Source organism: Manis pentadactyla, chromosome X, assembly GCF_030020395.1.
Source record: "Manis pentadactyla isolate mManPen7 chromosome X, mManPen7.hap1, whole genome shotgun sequence".
Lineage (NCBI taxonomy): Eukaryota > Metazoa > Chordata > Mammalia > Pholidota > Manidae > Manis > Manis pentadactyla.
In genome coordinates this window covers 111,381,374-111,399,171 of record NC_080038.1, presented here as the reverse complement: position 1 = coordinate 111,399,171, position 17,798 = coordinate 111,381,374, and the positions used below count along the sequence as shown (strand labels likewise).

At 38.3% G+C, this 17,798-nt stretch overlaps 1 protein-coding gene across 2 annotated transcripts in view; it reads left to right on the top strand.

Annotated features, from left to right (window-relative positions):
- Positions 1-17,782, top strand: part of NKAP (NF-kappa-B-activating protein) — a 34,805-nt gene extending 17,023 nt beyond the window's left edge. The window contains exons 5-9 of one of the 2 annotated variants that reach the window (XM_036919105.2): positions 8,157-8,220; positions 9,428-9,537; positions 9,632-9,707; positions 11,196-11,345; positions 14,791-17,782. In XM_036919105.2, coding sequence (XP_036775000.2) covers positions 8,157-8,220; positions 9,428-9,537; positions 9,632-9,707; positions 11,196-11,345; positions 14,791-14,965 — 575 coding nt within the window. In that variant the 3' untranslated portion in view covers positions 14,966-17,782. The remainder of the gene's footprint in view (positions 1-8,156; positions 8,221-9,427; positions 9,538-9,631; positions 9,708-11,195; positions 11,346-14,790) is intronic. The other variant, XM_057495836.1, reaches the window with a different exon arrangement.
- Positions 17,783-17,798: the final 16 nt, after the last annotated feature.

Genomic DNA, 17,798 nt, shown 5'->3' with positions numbered 1-17,798 from the left:
GTCATCTTCCGGGGCCATACAGGGAAATGTAAAGTTGGTAAGTGAGAGAGAAGCCTTATTGTTTGAAATGGTTAGCTTTTTATTTCTTTGCATATTTATGCCCTGTAGCTTCTATGCCCAGCATTTGTCTTGAGGTATCTTTACCACTTGGAAGAATTATGATACTCGGTAAATTTGATATGAGGCACAAATTCTATTTAAGGGTTGTAATTAGGAAGGAAGAAGAAAAGCTATAGAAGTAGCAGGCGGAAGAAAACATGGGAAGATTGATTATTTCTTTGACATATCTTCTTGTAGAGTAACTTCAGCATGTATAGGTTTTAAGCTACTACTTAAACTGCGCACACACATTAACATAATAGGAGTATAGTTACATAACCAAAGCATACCTGTAATTACCAGCCATCTCCAGTGAAACCAAGAAAACCAGTTAGGCACCTTAGGCATTTGTGAAAACTTATCTATGATATGGTGGATATTGTCTAACTGAACTTGAACAGTCTGAGAGAAATCAGACAAATTAAAACAACCCATTCCTGGGACTGTTCACATCCCTTATGTTCTTTTAACAGTAAATAGTCTGTAGTTGTAAGATTTTGGAGCGCTACAATTTGCACTTCTCCTAATTCTTGATTGAGTTCCAACAGTATAGATCCAGTCAAATTTGTTGTTTTACTGTATGCACAGTCCAGCTTAGATATCTCCTTCCTCATTCCCATGGCAAGTCCAGGAACTGGTGGGATGAGTGCATCTACAGCTGTAGCAGTGTGTGGATCTTTGTTGGGGTTTTTTGATGATCATCTTCTGGCATGAGTCTTCCAGAGAATGCTGATGTTGGAAGTTCTTTTTCATATCGTATCTTAGTTCATTTTTGGGATAGCCCAGTTAGGCTTTGATCCTCTGTATAAACACAAACAGACCCTTTGCCTACACTTTTATATGCCCTTTATACTCTTGTGTAGAACTCATTGGAGGTTACCACACAGGAACTGCCCTTTTTTTTTTTTTTGGTATGTCTAATCTACACTTACATGATGAATATTATGTTTACTAGGCTCTCCCCTATACCAGGTCCCCCCTATAAACCCCTTTACAGTCACTGTCCATCAGCATAGCAAAATGTTGTAGAATCCCTACATGCCTTCTCTGTGTTGTACAGCCCTCCCTTTTCTCCTACCCCCCATGCATGCTAATCTCAATACCCCCCTACTTCTCCCCCCCACCTTATCCCTCCCTACCCACCCATCCTCCCCAGTCCCTTTCCCTTTGGTACCTGTTAGTCCATTCTTGAGTTCTGTGATTCTGCTGCTGTTTTGTTCCTTCAGTTTTTCCTTTTTTCTTATATTCCACAGATAAGTGAAATCATTTGGTATTTCTCTTTCTCCGCTTGGCTTGTTCCACTGAGCATAATACCCTCCAGCTCCATCCATGTTGGTGCAAATGGTTGGATTTGCCCTTTTCTTATGGCTGAGTAGTATTCCATTGTGTATATGTACCACATCTTCTTTATCCATTCATCTATCGATGGACATTTAGGTTGCTTCCAATTCTTGGCTATTGTAAATAGTGCTGCGATAAACATAGGGGTGCACTGATCTTTCTCATACTTGATTGCTGCATTCTTAGGGTAAATTCCTAGGAGTGCAATTCCTGGGTCAAATGGTAAGTCTGTTTTGAGCATTTTGATGTACCTCCATACTGCTTTCCACAATGGTTGAACAAGTTTACATTCCCACCAGCAGTGTAGGAGGGTTCCCCTTTCTCCACAGCCTCGCCAACATTTGTTGTTCTCTGTCTTTTGGATGGCAGCCATCCTTACTGGTGTGAGGTGATACCTCATTGTAGTTTTAATTTGCATTTCTCTGATAATTAGTGATGTGGAGCATCTTTTCATGTGTCTGTTGGCCATCTGTATTTCTTTTTTGGAGAACTGTCTGTTCAGTTCCTCTGCCCATTTTTTAATTGGGTTATTTGGTTTTTGTTTGTTGAGACGTGTGAGCTCTTTATATATTCTGGACGTCAAGCCTTTATCGGATGTGTCATTTTCAAATATATTCTCCCATACTGTAGGGTTCCTTTTTGTTCTATTGATGGTGTCTTTTGCTGTACAGAAGCTTTTCAGCTTAATATAGTCCCACTTATTCATTTTTGCTATTGTTTTCCTTGCCCGGGGAGATATGTTCAAGAAGAGGTCACTCATGTTTATGTCTAAGAGGTTTTTGCCTATGTTTTCTTCCAAGAGTTTAATGGTTTCATGACTTACATTCAGGTCTTTGATCCATTTTGAGTTTACTTCTGTATATGGGGTTAGACAATGGTCCAGTTTCATTCTCCTACATGTAGCTGTCCAGTTTTGCCAGCACCATCTGTTGAAGAGACTGTCATTTCGCCATTGTATGTCCATGGCTCCTTTATCAAATATTAATTGACCATATATGTCTGGGTTAATGTGTGGATTGTCTAGTCTGTTCCATTGGTCTGTGGCTCTGCTCTTGTGCCAGTACCAAATTATCTTGATTACTGTGGCTTTATAGTAGAGCTTGAAGTTGGGGAGTGAGATCCTCCCTACTTTATTCTTCTTTCTCAGGATTGCTTTGGCTATTCGGGGTCTTTGGTGGTTCCATATGAATTTTTGAATTATTTGTTCCAGTTCATTGAAGAATGTTGCTGGTAGATCATAGGGATTGCATCAAATCTGTATATTGCTTTGGGCAGGATGGCCATTTTGACGATATTAATTCTTCCTAGCCACGAGCATGGGATGAGTTTCCATCTGTTAGTGTCCCCTTTAATTTCTCTTAAGAGTGACTTGTAGTTTTCAGAGTATAAGTCTTTCACTTCCTTGGTTAGGTTTATTCCTAGGTATTATATTTTTTTTGATGCAATTGTGAATGGAGTTGTTTTGCTGTTTTCTCTTTCTGTTGGTTCATTGTTAGTGTATAGGAAAGCCACAGATTTCTGTGTGTTGATTTTGTATCCTGCAACTTTGCTGTATTCCGATATCAGTTCTAGTAGTTTTGGGGTGGAGTCTTTAGGGTTTTTCATGTACAGTATCATGTCATCTGCAAATAGTGACAGTTTAACTTCTTCTTTACCAATCTGGATTCCTTGTATTTCTTTGTTTTGTGTGATTGCTGTGGCTAGGACCTCCAGTACTATGTTAAATAACAGTGGAGAGAGTGGGCATCCCTGTCTAGTTCCCGATCTCAGAGGAAATGCTTTCAGCCTCTCGCTGTTCAATATAATGTTGGCTGTGGGTTTATCATAGATGGCCTTTATTATGTTGAGGTACTTGCCCTCTATTCCCATTTTGCTGAGAGTTTTTATCATGAATGGATGTTCAACTTTGTCAAATCCTTTTTCAGCATCTATGGAGATGATCATGTGGTTTCTGTCTTTCTTTTTGTTGATGTGGTGGATGATGTTGATGGACTTTCGAATGTTGTACCATCCTTGCATCCCTGGGATGAATCCCACTTGGTCATGGTGTATGATCCTTTTGATGTATTTTTGAATTCGGTTTGCTAAAATTTTGTTGAGTATTTTTGCGTCTACGTTCATCAGGGATATTGGTCTGTAGTTTTCTTTTTTGGTGGGTTCTTTGCCTGGTTTTGGCATTAGGGTGATGTTGGCTTCATAGAATGAGTTTGGGAGTATCCCCTCCTCCTCTATTTTTTGGAAAACTTTAAGGAGAATGGGTATTATGTCTTCCCTGTATGTGTGATAAAATTCCGAGGTAAATCCATCTGGCCCGGGGGTTTTGTTCTTTGGTAGTTTTTTGATTACCGCTTCAATTTCGTTGCTGGTAATTGGTCGGTTTAGATTTTCTGTTTCTTTCTGGGTCAGTCTTGGAAGGTTGTATTTTTCTAGGAAGTTGTCCATTTCTCCTAGGTTTCCCAGCTTGTTAGCATATAGGTTTTCATAGTATTCTCTAATAATTCTTTGTATTTCTGTGTAGTAGGTCGTGATTTTTCCTTTCTCGTTTCTGATACTGTTGATTTGTGTTGACCGTCTTTTCTTCTTAATAAGTCTGGCTAGAGGCTTATCTATTTTGTTTATTTTCTCGAAGAACCAGCTCTTGGTTTCATTGATTTTTGCTATTGTTTTATTCTTCTCAATTTTATTTATTTCTTCTCTGATCTTTATTATGTCCCTCCTTCTGCTGACCTTAGGCCTCATCTGTTCTTCTTTTTCCAATTTCGATAATTGTGACATTAGATCATTCATTTGGGATTGTTGTCCCTTTTTTAAATATGCTTGGATTGCTATATACTTTCCTCTTAAGACTGCTTTTGCTGTGTCCCACAGAAGTTGGGGCTTAGTGTTGTTGTTGTCATTTGTTTCCATATATTGCTGGATCTCCATTTTGATTTGGTCATTGATCCATTGATTATTTAGGAGCGTGTTGTTAAGCCTCCATGAGTTTGTGAGCCTCTTTGCTTTATTTGTACAGTTTATTTCTAGTTTTATGCCTTTGTGTTCTGAAAAGTTGGTTGGTAGGATTTCAATCTTTTGGAATTTTCTGAGGCTCTTTTTGTGGCCTAGTATGTGGTCTATTCTGGAGAATGTTCCATGTGCACTTGAGAAGAATGTATATCCTGTTGCTTTTGGATGTAGAGTTCCATATATGTCTATTAGGTCCATCTGCTCTACTGTGTTGTTCAGTGCTTCCGTGTCCTTACTTATTTTCTGCCCAGTGGATCTATCCTTTGGGGTGAGTGGTGTGTTGAAGTCTCCTAGAATGAATGCATTGCAGTCTATTTCCCCCTTTAGTTCTGTTAGTATTTGTTTCACATATGCTGGTGCTCCTGTGTTGGGTGCATATATATTTAGAATGGTTATATCCTCTTGTTGGACTGAGCCCTTTATCATTATGTAGTGTCCTTCTTTATCTCTTGTTACTTTCTTTGTTTTGAAGTCTATTTTGTCTGATTTTAGTACTGCAACCCCTGCTTTCTTCTCGCTGTTGTTTGCTTGAAATATGTTTTTCCATCCCTTGACTTTTAGTCTGTACATGTCTTTGGGTTTGAGGTGAGTTTCTTGTAAGCAGCATACAGATGGATCTTGCTTTTTTATCCATTCTATTACTCTATGTCTTTTGATTGGTGCATTCAGCCCATTAACATTTAGGGTGACTATTGAAAGATATGTACTTATTGCCATTGCAGGCTTTAAATTTGTGGTTACCAAAGGTTCAAGGTTAGCCTCTTTAGTATCTTACTGCCTAACTTAGCTCGCTTATTGAGCTGTTATATACACTGTCTGGAGATTCTTTTCTTCTCTCCCTTCTTATTCCTCCTCCTCGATTCTTCATATGTTGGGTGTTTTGTGCTGTGTTCTTTCTAGAAGTGCTCCCATCTAGAGCAGTCCCTGTAAGATGTTCTGTAGAGGTGGTTTGTGGGAAGCAAATTCCCTCAGCTTTTGTTTGTCTGGGAATTGTTTAATCCCACCATCATATTTAAATGATAGTCGTGCTGGATACAGTATCCTTGGTTCAAGGCCCTTCTGTTTCATTGCATTAAATATATCATGCCATTCTCTTCTGGCCTGTAGGGTTTCTGTTGAGAAGTCTGATGTTAGCCTGATGGGTTTTCCTTTATAGGTGACCTTTTTCTCTCTAGCTGCCTTTAAATCTCTTTCCTTGTCCTTGATCTTTGCCATTTAAATTATTACGTGTCTTGGTGTTGTCCTCCTTGGATCCTTTCTGTTGGGGGTTCTGTGTATTTCCGTGGTCTGTTCGATTATTTCCTCCCCCAGTTTGGGGAAGTTTTCAGCAATTATTTCTTCCAAGATACTTTCCATCCCTTTTCCTCTTCTTCTTCTGGTACCCCTATAATACGGATATTGTTCCTTTTGGATTGGTCACACAGTTCTCTTAATATTCTTTCATTCCTGTAGATCCTTTTATCTCTCTCTGTGTCAGCTTCTTTGCGTTCCTGTTCGTTGGTTTCAATTCCATCAATGGCCTCTTGCATCCTATCCATTCTGCTTATAAACCCTTCCAGAGTTTGTTTCATTTCTGTAATCTCCTTTCTGGCATCTGTGATATCCCTCCAGATTTCATCCCATATCTCTTGTGTATTTCTCTGCATCTCTGTCAGCATGTTTATGATTTTTATTTTGAATTCTTTGTTAGGAAGACTGGTTAGGTTTGTCTCCTTCTCTGGTGTTGTCTCTGTGATCATTTTCGGCCTGTAGTTTTGCCTTTTCATGGTGATAGGAATAGTTTGCAGAGCTGGGATGAGTGACGGCTGGAAGAACATCCCTTCTTGTTGGTTTGTGGCCTTTCTCTCCTGGGAGAACAGTGACCTCTAGTGGCTTGTGCTGGTAGCTGCGAGCAGACAGGGCTTCTGCTTCCTGCCCGGCTGCTATGGAGTTTATCTCCGCTGTTGCTGTGGGCGTGGCCTGGCTCGGGCAGCTGCTCCAAAGTGGTGGAGTCGCGTTGAAGAGGGAGAGGCCGGGAGGCTATTTATCTCTGTAAGGGGCCTCCGTGCTCCCTGCAGCCCAGGGGATTAGGGTGCCCAGAGATCCCTGGATTCCCTACCTCTGGATTACGTGTCCCACCCTTCCCCTTTAAGACTTCCAAAAAGCACCCGCCAAAACAAAACCACGACCACAAAAAAAAAAAAAAAAATTAAAAAAATTTTAAAAATAAATAAATAAATAATGGCGCTCGTTTTTCTTTATTCTCCGGCGCCAGCCTCAGGCATCTGCTCACCAGTCTTGCTGCCCTGTTTCCCTAGTATTGGGATCCCTATCCCTTTAAGACTTCCAAAAAGTGCTCGCCAAAACAAAACAGCAAAAAAAAAAAAAAAAAAAATGGCCGCTCGCTTTTCTTATGTCCTCTGGCGCCAGGCCCCCGGTACCCTCTCAACGTTCTTGCTGCCCTGTTTCCCTAGTATCCAGGGCCCCGCACATGCACTGTGTCTGCGCTCTGGTCCGGATGGCGGGGGCTGGGGGTTCAACAGTCCTGGGCTCCGTCTCCCTCCCGCTCTGCCTACTCTTCTCCTGCCGTGAGCTGGTGGGAGGGGAGCTCCGGTCCTGTGGCGCCGGGGTTTGTATCTTACCCCCTTTACAAGGCACTGGGTTTTCGCAGGTGTGGATGTGGTCTGGATGTTGTCCTGTGTCCTCTGGTCTTTATTCTAGAAAGAGTTGTCTTTGTTATATTTTAATAGGTATATGTGGTTATGGGAGGAGATTTCCGCTGCTCTACTCACGCCGCCATCTTGGCTCCACCCCCCTCTGGTTGCTCTTTTAGCAAGAGTTGTATTTGTTGTATTTTCAAAAATATATGTGGTTTTGGAGGAGATTTCCACTGCTCTACTCACACTGCCATCTTGTCTCCCTCTCCTGACTGAACTTTTTTAAAGCAAAAATCTGAGCAGGTCAGTGCCCTACTTAAAGTCCTTCAGGAGCTCTCCATAGCCGTCAGGGTGAAGTTGGGCCCTGACCGATGCCTCAGTAATCACATAGGCCTGGGTCTCTCTCTTGCAGCATCCTGTAGCCTGAGAACTACTTTCTGTCTCCTCAGTATTCCACGGCCTTTCTCTTGATTCTGTTACTTGGTACAGAGAGTCTGTCTCCCTACGACACCAGACCTTCCCTGCATGTGGCTTTGCTTACTCATCTTGGCGATGGGCGTGCGTTGCTTTTGTAAAAAAACTGATTTTTAAAAGAACTAGCTAAAGAATCACCTTTTGCTGGGCAACCATTCCTCAATCACCCTCCCCCAAGCAGCCTGCTTTTGAGACTCCTCTATGTGCCCAGAGCACCCAAGGTTTAACATTTGTTAGCATTTTGCCATATTTGTTTCACATGTGAGTTTTTTGTGGAGATATTCAAAGTAAATTACGAATATCACTGTGCCATCCTAAATATTTCTATACACACCTCTAAAAAACAAGGACATTTCCTACTTAATCACAGTACTATTATCTCATACGATAAAATTAATAATAACGCCCTATATCACTGGAAACTTAGTGTGACTTTAATTCTGTGTCCCCAATGCCTAACACATTTCGTGATGAGTAGCAATAAATGTTTGAATTAATTTCTATGTTTCAACAAATAGGGCATTAGGATATTTACCTACTCAGAAGTTTTGGGGTTTTAGAGTTTAGTGTTTTTTAACTATAATGTGGTTTAATTTGCAGATGAAAATGCAAAAAGGAGAGCAAAGAAAGCCAAGAAAAAGGAAAAGAAGAAGAAACACAAATCGTCAGTTTTTTCCTTCAATTTTTGTTATGAAAAGTTCAAATATATATAAAATTATGTAAGATATCAAAGAATATAATATGATGATCCCCCATGTAACTATCACCCAGCTTGATAATTATCAACTCATGGGAAATCTCCACTGCCCCCATTATTTTGAAACCAATCCCAGATTATCATTTCATCCATAAACCAGCATGTTTCTCTAAAAGATAGACATTTTTTTTTCAAAAAAACCGTAACCACAGTACTATTATCATGCCTGAAATATTTTAACAGTAATTTGTCAGTTCTCAGTTTTTTGTCCAGTTTATTCAAATCAGGATCCAAATTGCAATTGGTTGATGTATCTTGTACATCTCTTTAAATCAATAGGTTCCCCTTCCCTTTTTGTTCCTGCACTTTATTCATTGAAGAAACCAAATCATTTACCTTAGAATTTCCTGCAGTATGGATTTTGCTGATCATACTCTTACAGTGTCCTTTTAACATGTTCTCTGTCTTTTGTGTTTCCTATAGATTGATAGTTAGGTCTAGAGACTTGATGAGGTTCAGATGTGAGTTTTTGGCAGGAATACGTTTTGGGTGGTATTGTATACTTCTATCAGGAGGAAAATAATGTCTGGTTGTCTCTTTTTATCATATTAACAGTCATTGATGGTCATTGCCTAAGAGGAATTGCAAAATGGTGGTGGTCTAGTTCTGGATTGCATTCTTCATTTATTAGGTAGCATAATTTTATAAGAGGAACCTATCCTCGGCTATTTGGTTACCTTGAAATAAAAGTTTATATAAGAAGGGCAGGATACTGGCTTACTTCAAAATTTTTTTTTGTTTTATGAGTTTTCAAAATAACGATTTGGGTTTTTTCAATATCATTATGAACACACATTTGATATATTTTTAAGCTATTACACTTAAAATTATTGATGCTCAAATTGGTAAAAGCTGTTTTTTAAACACTTTATTTGTATTATCTTTCTGTAACGTGAAAATTGTATTTCATTTGTCCCTGTAGGGATATTTTTAATAGGGAAACATGATTTAGTTAAATAAGTTAGAAAAATTTTTTAATCAAAATTGTTTAACAAGTTTGAATAAGATGAGAATTTAAATCATTTTAATCAGTCTTTTCATTGCCTTGAAAAAATGAGATGGCCTTTAACATGGGAATATTAAGTCAATTTGTATCAAATTATAATCATTACAGGAAGAAATACAAGAAAAAGAAATCGAAGAAGAGCAGAAAAGATTCCAGTGATTCAAGCTCTAAAGATTCTCAAGAAGAGTTTCTGGAGTATCCCTGGAAAGATCGATCAAGTAGGTGCTTCTGATAGACCCAGATTCAAAACCCAGAAAGCATACTAACTGAGTAATCAAAGTGTGAGTATGTTTCTGAACATCTTTCATGCAGAGCCTGAAGAACCCTCAGATTTAATTGGCCCAGAGGCTCCAAAAACACTTGCCTCACAAGATGATAAACCTTTGAAGTAAGTAACAGTGTATTTATAACATCTAAAGTACCTTCCCAAAAGTACCTTCCCCAAGGTAACCACCTAACTTACCTTTCTGAGCTTACCTCCTTCTACTCCTTTATTTATATCCCAGGTTCCAACTGAGCAGAACTAAAATTTCCCTGTATTTATTGTTCACTTTCCCACATTATGCCTTGTTCCCCTTATTTCTTCTCCCAACATGCCTTCCCTTCTATTCCCGGCCCCTGGTTTCTTTGCTGCCTCCAATCTTGTCCTGTTAAAATCCTTACCTTTCTTCAAAGCCCTTTTCAAAAGGAGGGGGCATGTGCAGATTCCCAGTACCTTTCCTCCACAAGTAGGTGTGATTCCTATCCCTCTTTAATCCTGTAGTCTTCACAGCATTTTCTATTTCTTTTGTGCAGTGTATTGTATATTCTATTTTGTGTTGCTGTTAATATCCTTATTAATATGTAAATTCCACAAGAACAGAGATTACTTTTGTGTTACAAGCTTTGAGTTTAATAGGTATTCAAGAAGTGTTCAATGAATTAAATGAAGGGATGGTAGTTTTTAAAGTCCCCTTGAATGAACGTTAATAGATAGTTGTTATTATATAGCATTATTATTGGTTATAAGTCTAAAAAGTATGTAGATTTGAGATATATTTTTTCTTGAAGTATAGTTGATTCACAATATTATGTTGGTTTCAAGTATACAGCACAGTACTTCAGGTGTTATACACATTATTAAATCCGAACTCCAACTAGTGCAGTTACTATCTCTCAACATAGGAAGATGTTACAAAATCATTGACTATATTCTCCATGCTGCACTTCCATCCCAATGACCTACTTACTTTATGATTGAGATTTTTGTGCCCCTTTCTCTCTCTCACCCACCCCAACCCTTCCCCCATGGTAACCACCAGTCACTTAGCTCTATGTCTCTGAGTCTATTGTTTTGTATTGTTTTTAGATACCACAAATAAGTCATATGGTATTTGTTTTTCTCTGCCTGGCTTATTTGACCATGTTGTCGCAAATGGCCGGGTTTCTTTCTTTTTTTTTATGGCTGAATAATATTACATTGTCTGTATGTACCACAGCTTCTTTGTTCATTCATCTGTTGATGGACACTTTGATTGCTTCCAGGGATATATTATTTCTTTACTTTTTTTTTTTTTTTAAGGGAAAAGGAATTCGCTAGAGGCAGAAGCCATACACTCAAGGTCTGTAGGGATAAATTGATCCATGATTGTAAACCATGAATCTGTACTCACTACCATAGTTCTTTTGTTCTTCCAAAGTATGTCTGTATTTCTGGATAGTTATATAGGTCACAGTGCAATGTTCACTAATTAAAGTAAAGTGATATTGGTTTTCCCAGCATGCTGCCACTCAGCAACAGTTATTCCTACTGTTTTGTGAGAGAAAGTGGGGTTTTTTTGTGTAGAAGATCACCTTTTTGTAATGAACCTTTTCTGAATTCTGAATTACTTTGTAGCTATGGCCATGCCCTGCTACCTGGTGAAGGTGCAGCTATGGCTGAATATGTAAAAGCTGGAAAACGTATCCCGCGAAGAGGTGAAATTGGCTTGACAAGTGAAGAGATTGCATCATTTGAGCGCTCGGGCTATGTAATGAGTGGTAGCAGGTATGTTCTTGCCATTGAGGTCAGTTTCCATGATTAGATCTTTTCCTCTTTCTTACTTCCAGAATTATATTTTGGTGACGGATTTTCATTAAGTGACCATTCCAAATGAAAAGTAGAACATAGATATTAGTTTAGTATTGGTTTTATTGTTACAGACGTGGTTGTCTAAAATTCCAAATATGTATGTACCTCTGCCTCGAACTCAGCTGTATCTCCAGCTTCAAGGAATCAGTCTTTCCAGTGTCCTTTCCTAGTTTGTCTTTTAGTTTAGACAGTTTATCCTCTGAGGATATAGTTAAATTCAGGTATTTGTCACTGCCCTGTGAGGAATGTGGCATTCTGGTAGTTAGGAAAGCATTTTCGTAAGTCAGTGTTCCTGTTTTCTGAGTTTGCCTCCAGTTCTCTGTGGAGTCAGAGAACATGGACCCTGTAGTTGTCTGTGGACACTGAGACTGGAGAGCAGAAAATGGTAATGACAGACATCAGATTCAGCAATGGGGAAATGAATATAAAGTTATGGAAGAAAAAGCAAAGTACCAGGAGGAACAGGAAGAATGAACTGATGGGGCATCAGGACCAAAATCAAACTGAATTTTGGATTTTTAAAATTTTTATGAGCTTTTAAAGTAGGTAAATATTTTTAAATGACATGGGAGGCAAATGTGTGCAGAACCCCTGGAGCACCTCCAGAATCTTGGAATTCTGAGGAACAACATTTGAAAATGTTACATCTGAGTTGCAGCACAGTAGGATAAGAAAAATAAATTAGAGGCATAAGGATTGGAAAGGAGGATATAACACTCATTTTTTTGTGAAAATGATTTTTTGCATAGAAAAATGATTTTACGTAAAAAGTATGAATTTTTTCATAGACACATCCTAAAGAATCTTCAGATGAATTATAAATAATAGAAGGGAGTAACAAATGGTTGGGTATAAGGATAAGGTTATCCAACGCAAAAATCGGCTGCATTTCTGTGCACCAGCAAACAACTAGAAAATGTAATTAAGTCAAAAGAAAACATTTATAATAGGATCAGAGAATATGAAGGATTTAGGAATAAACCTTAACAAAAGACGTCCAATGCCTCTGTAGGGAAAACTATAAAGCACTGTTAAGAGACATTAAAGAAGACCTAAATCAATGGAGAGGTACCTTGTCCCTGGATAGGAAGGCAATATTGTAAGTTCTTTCCAAGTTGATCTGTTGGTTCAGTGCAGTTCTAATCAAAATCACAGAGTTTTTCATGAAACTTAATAAGATGGCTCTAAAATTGATACGTCAGACCAGAGAGTCAAAAAGATTGGCCAGGTCACTTCTGAAGAAGAATAGGAAGATGAGATTTGCCCTACCAGACATGAGGATCTATTATGAAACATGGCACTTTAGAAAGCAGGGAGGGAACAAATGAATTGTTCAGTGGGATAAAATGCAGAGCCCAGAGGCAGAGCCATACGTGTATGGAACATCGTTGTATGAAAGAGATGGCGTGTCAGATCAGTGGGGAAAGAAAGGTATATTCAGTAAGTGGAGGAGGAAAAAACGGTTATCCACATGGAAAACAAAGTAGAACCCTCACCAAAATCAGTACAGCTGAAGGACTTAAATGTCAAAACAACTGTAACACTCTTAGTATGAAATATGAGCAGATATCTATTAGATCTTGGGGTGGGAAAGCATTTCTTAAGGAAGACAATAAAACATATACTGATCAAAATAAAATGTTGATGAATTTACCTACGTTAAAAATAAGAACTTTGTTCATCAAAAGACATCTTAAGTAAAAAGATGAGTTCCAAGCTAGGATAACGTCTTGCAGTACACACAACTGATAAAGAGTTAGTACTGAGAATCTTTAAAGAATACCTGTAAATAACTCAAAAGAAGAATGAGAGAAAGACACAAACAGGCATTCGATAGACGAAGAAATATATATGGCCTACACATATACAAAAAATACTCATTATCATGGCAAATGAAGATCAAGAGCATACCGATGTACCGTTTTACACCCATTTGATAGACAAAAAGTCAGACAATACCAAGCATTTGAGAGGATGTGGATCTACAGGATCTCTTAATATTGCTAATGTTGGTATAAATTGGTACAGTCATTTTGGAAAACAGTGTGACATTGTCTTGGGAAGTTGAGCATTCATATGCTTTCTGACCCAGCAACTCCATACCTAGAAACTCAGGAGAAAATCTTTCCCATGTACTAGGAGATGTGAGCATAGGTGTTTATTACAGCGTCGTTCACGTAGCACTTCTTGTTCCAAATAAACTGCCCTGCTCACTGTACCCTGAGCAACCTGAATGCATTGTCATCTCTTTAGCTCTCCATCCTGTCACTCCCCGAGCTTCACACTAACTTAAAATGATTTTCCCCTCTTGCCCTTACTTGGTTTTCTCTATTTTCCTAGACATAGCTAAAGCTTCATTTTGAACTGGTTGTGTAGGATTGAGTTACATACACAGTTGACCCTTGAACAGTGCGGGAGTTGGGGTACCAATCCCCATGCAGTCGAAAATTATATAACTTTTGATGCCCGAAAAACTTTATATGAGTAGCCTACTGTTGCCCGGAAGCCTTACTGATAGCATAAACACATATTTTGTGTGTTATGCATATTATATACTGTTGTATTCTTAACAATAAAATCAGCTAAAGGAAAGAAAGTGTTCTTTCAAATTGTTACAAATCTACAAAAAACTTTTAAGTATATTTATTGAAAATAATCTGCATATAAGTGGACCTTCAAATCCATGTTGTTCAAGCGTCAACTGTACATTAAGGAGGAGGCAAGTTTTCATGAAATTTTCCCTCCAAATCAGTAGGCCTTTTGAAGGTAATGTAATGGTTTCCCTCTGCCTCTGCCCTTATACTTCCTTATTTGGCCCTTGTGCTAAATCTCTTCTTCTTTCTTTTTTCTGAGCTACTACTGGATTCTAAGAAAGTTAAATCCATTCATAAAACTCACCAGAAACTCAGCTATCGATTTAGACTTGGTTCATTTGGTTATGTGATAAATTAGAACCTTGAAGAAGTTCCAGCTGATCATCAGCTTAAGTCTTTCATCTGTCCTACTATTAATTCCACAAAGGCAAATGCTACATATCATCTAGAAAGTTTAATCATTTGCCCATTTCTGATTGTTCTACTGGGAACAACAGAAATAGACTTATGCCTGTAGTATCTGAAATTAATAACATTCCTGATGTTGACAGAGCATCAGAAATCGTTATTTGAATACTAGAAATGAATCAAAGGATGCATCAGTTGGTAAAACAAATAAATGATCTTTTAAAAATTGAACCCATAACAAGAACAGTTTCTATTTGTCAGCTTTCAAAATAGACCACCCTTTATTAAAAAAGGATTAGTGTGGAAGTACCATGCGGATAATTACTGAGAAATTAAGCCAAAAATAAAATTATCTCCAGGCATCGCCGGATGGAGGCTGTGCGACTGCGGAAAGAAAACCAGATCTATAGTGCTGATGAGAAGAGAGCCCTGGCATCCTTTAACCAAGAAGAGAGGCGAAAGAGAGAAAACAAGATTCTGGCCAGTTTTCGAGAGATGATATACAGAAAAACTAAAGGGAAAGATAACAAATAAGGATTTTCTAATTGTTCAGCAGACATTTTTAACAACAAGAAAGAAAGTGTGGGATACACACACACACACACAAATATATACACAAACAGATTACTGTGATCTGAAAGCTTTCAGTGCTACTGTGCCTTCTATTTAATTCCTTCAGTCCTTCAGTAAGAAGCTGCTCATTGATAGAACTTTAGCAAGTTCCTTGGGTTATTTTGGATTGCCCATAATAACTTTCTGGCTTAAAAATCCAGATTATGAATGAAATCGTACTGGGGGAGGTGAAATTGAGAGAAAGTGTCCGTGAGAGAGAAACTTTACTCTCACACCATGGGACAGTACTACTATTAGCTCCATAGGATGCCCACCCTCACCCCCACCCCAACTGCACTCATGGGAAATTATTATTCCTGTACGTTGACTATGTTATAAATGGACTTGTAGAAATATACAGGAGGCCACTTTTGTCAACAGAATGAAGGCATTGCTGAAAAAAGCAAATCTGGAATTTGAAAATTGACTTGTGTAATACCATATATAGTCTGCTCTGGAAATTATGTATGTTGGTTTTAGTCCCTACCTCCACCCCCAAACCAACAAACAAACCAAAAAGCAAACTAACCCGTAGACTTATTGAGTTGAAAATGTGAACATTAGTTCTTAAAATTCTTACTAGGTTACTTAAAAATGGTTTTCAAATATAAACTATTGGGACTACTGTTGTGCCAATGTAAGGTACATTATTTCCACCTAAGCTGTGCTTAAGTCACTGTTTGAATACTGGAAACGATCGACAGTGAACTGTGATCACGTTTTGTAAGGATGAAGCTACAATGATGTTGAACATATTTTAAGTCTGTCTGTTATGTAATAAGCGTATTTCATTTCAAGCATTATTAAACCTTTCAGTTTATTTTTTGTATCCGTCACGGTTTAATCTTTTATACTTTGTATAGAACCCCCTCACCTTATCACTTTTTTATGGCTGCTGTTGACTTAAATTTGGGAGAAAGGGAAAATGCTGGAACTATGAAATTGTGATCTGTTTCCATCCTTTATTTGTTCAACTTGAGTTGGTAGATCACAAGAATGAAAAGGGAGGAGGACAGTGGAAGTTTTGGCTGTTTGTGTTAAGATTGTTTTGAGTTGTCTTATTATTATGTGCCTAGGATAAATTTAAATTACCTGAGTGATGGGGAAATTCGGACACTGCTGTTATAAAATACCCTCCTTTTGTAATAGTTCAATGTGGTTTTTTTCAAAGTTTTAAAATACAGCAGTCATATTTCAAAGTATAGGTCAAAAGTTTTACTGGTTGACATATGTTGTAGGGAAATGTCTACCTTTAATCCACAACTAATGAACTAAAAACCCAGTTGGCATGTAATAACACTTAGGACCCCTGAATTTGAAGTGATTTCTATTTATCATTGTTGCTGCCTAGCCTCATAAATCTCTCATTTCCAAAAGTTAGAAGAAAACTAGGCCCCAAATTTATGAATCGTAATCCATCTAGTTCCCTGTGTAATAAAACCTAAACTTATAATCGCTACTTAAAAATTTTGTTCTATAAGAACATAGTTTTTTTGTTAAGGATTCCTGGGGACTGAATGAGTTTGTTCTCTTTCAGTAAGCAAGGTAGTTTATATGCAACAACTTCATGATATATGAATATTGTGGATTTTCAGTGGATTCTCCTATGTCCTCCACAGAGGAGATGCTTGTTGAGTCAGTGAAAATGTATTATTTCAGAACTTTTAACATTTCTTTCATCAGGGTTTGTTCAGCAAAGATCTGTCAAAGAATAGCTTTGGGAGCACATTCTTTGGGAAAGAGGAAGGAAGAGTAAAAGGGCTGACAGTAAGTATTTTCAGTTAGGAGAGTTACTGCTTGGAACTGTTCAGTCATCTGAGCCAGAAGTCAAATTAGGAGGGCTGTTGTATTTGAAATATATTTTTTGTTCTCCAAAGAGACGTATCTTGTTTTCCACCCCCTCACCTGTTGCTCTAATAATATTTTCCCTACTTTTGTATTTACTGTACAAATGTAACAGTTAAAAAAAGAAGAAAGAAAGATTACCCACAGTCTCACCACATCAATTGTCTTTGGTATTCTGTGTTCCCTTCCAGTGCTGGTCTACATAAATATATATTCTGACATGCCCGCAAGTAACTGCTTGTAATGTAATTTAGTCTTTGGTGTTTTAAAACTTTGCAGCCAGGCAAGGCAGCCTCACAGGGATGGCAGGGACAAGTGACGATCTGTGCGAAGATGGAAAGAAGACAAAAATAAGTAAGGGTGGCGACTGAACCTTCCCAGTTTCATTGCCTCCAATCCTCAAGTCACCTTGCTGCCGTCACAGTGTGGTGCTGCGGTGTGAGGCAGCATGGCCCACTTCAGTTTCAGAAAGTATTGTTGAACAGTGAGGCTGAGCTTGCAATAAATGGAAGGGGTCTGTGAGTAGGGAAACCCTTCAGACTGGTTGTATTAAGAGCTATAGAACTGTCGCCATTTTTCTTTTCCCCAGCTATTCCCGTAAAGAGACGTGTCTGGGCTGGAGAATTAGGCTCAAATGGGGGAACAAGCAGCCAAGTACCATTTCAGTTTGGTCTGATAGGTAAATTTTAGTAACTGTCTAAGCTCAGTTTCTGTTCTCTAAGGCTGAGTGATACAGACAGTGATGGTAAAAACCTTGTAGAAAGCAGAAAACAACTTACTGGTTACTCTGCTAATGTGGCAGAAGTTGCCAAATGGAAAGTGAATGAATACAAAAAAACACAGCTGGTTAATGTGCCACAAGTTTTATTATTCAATAAATATTCTGTGGTTTGATGTACTGTATTGTATT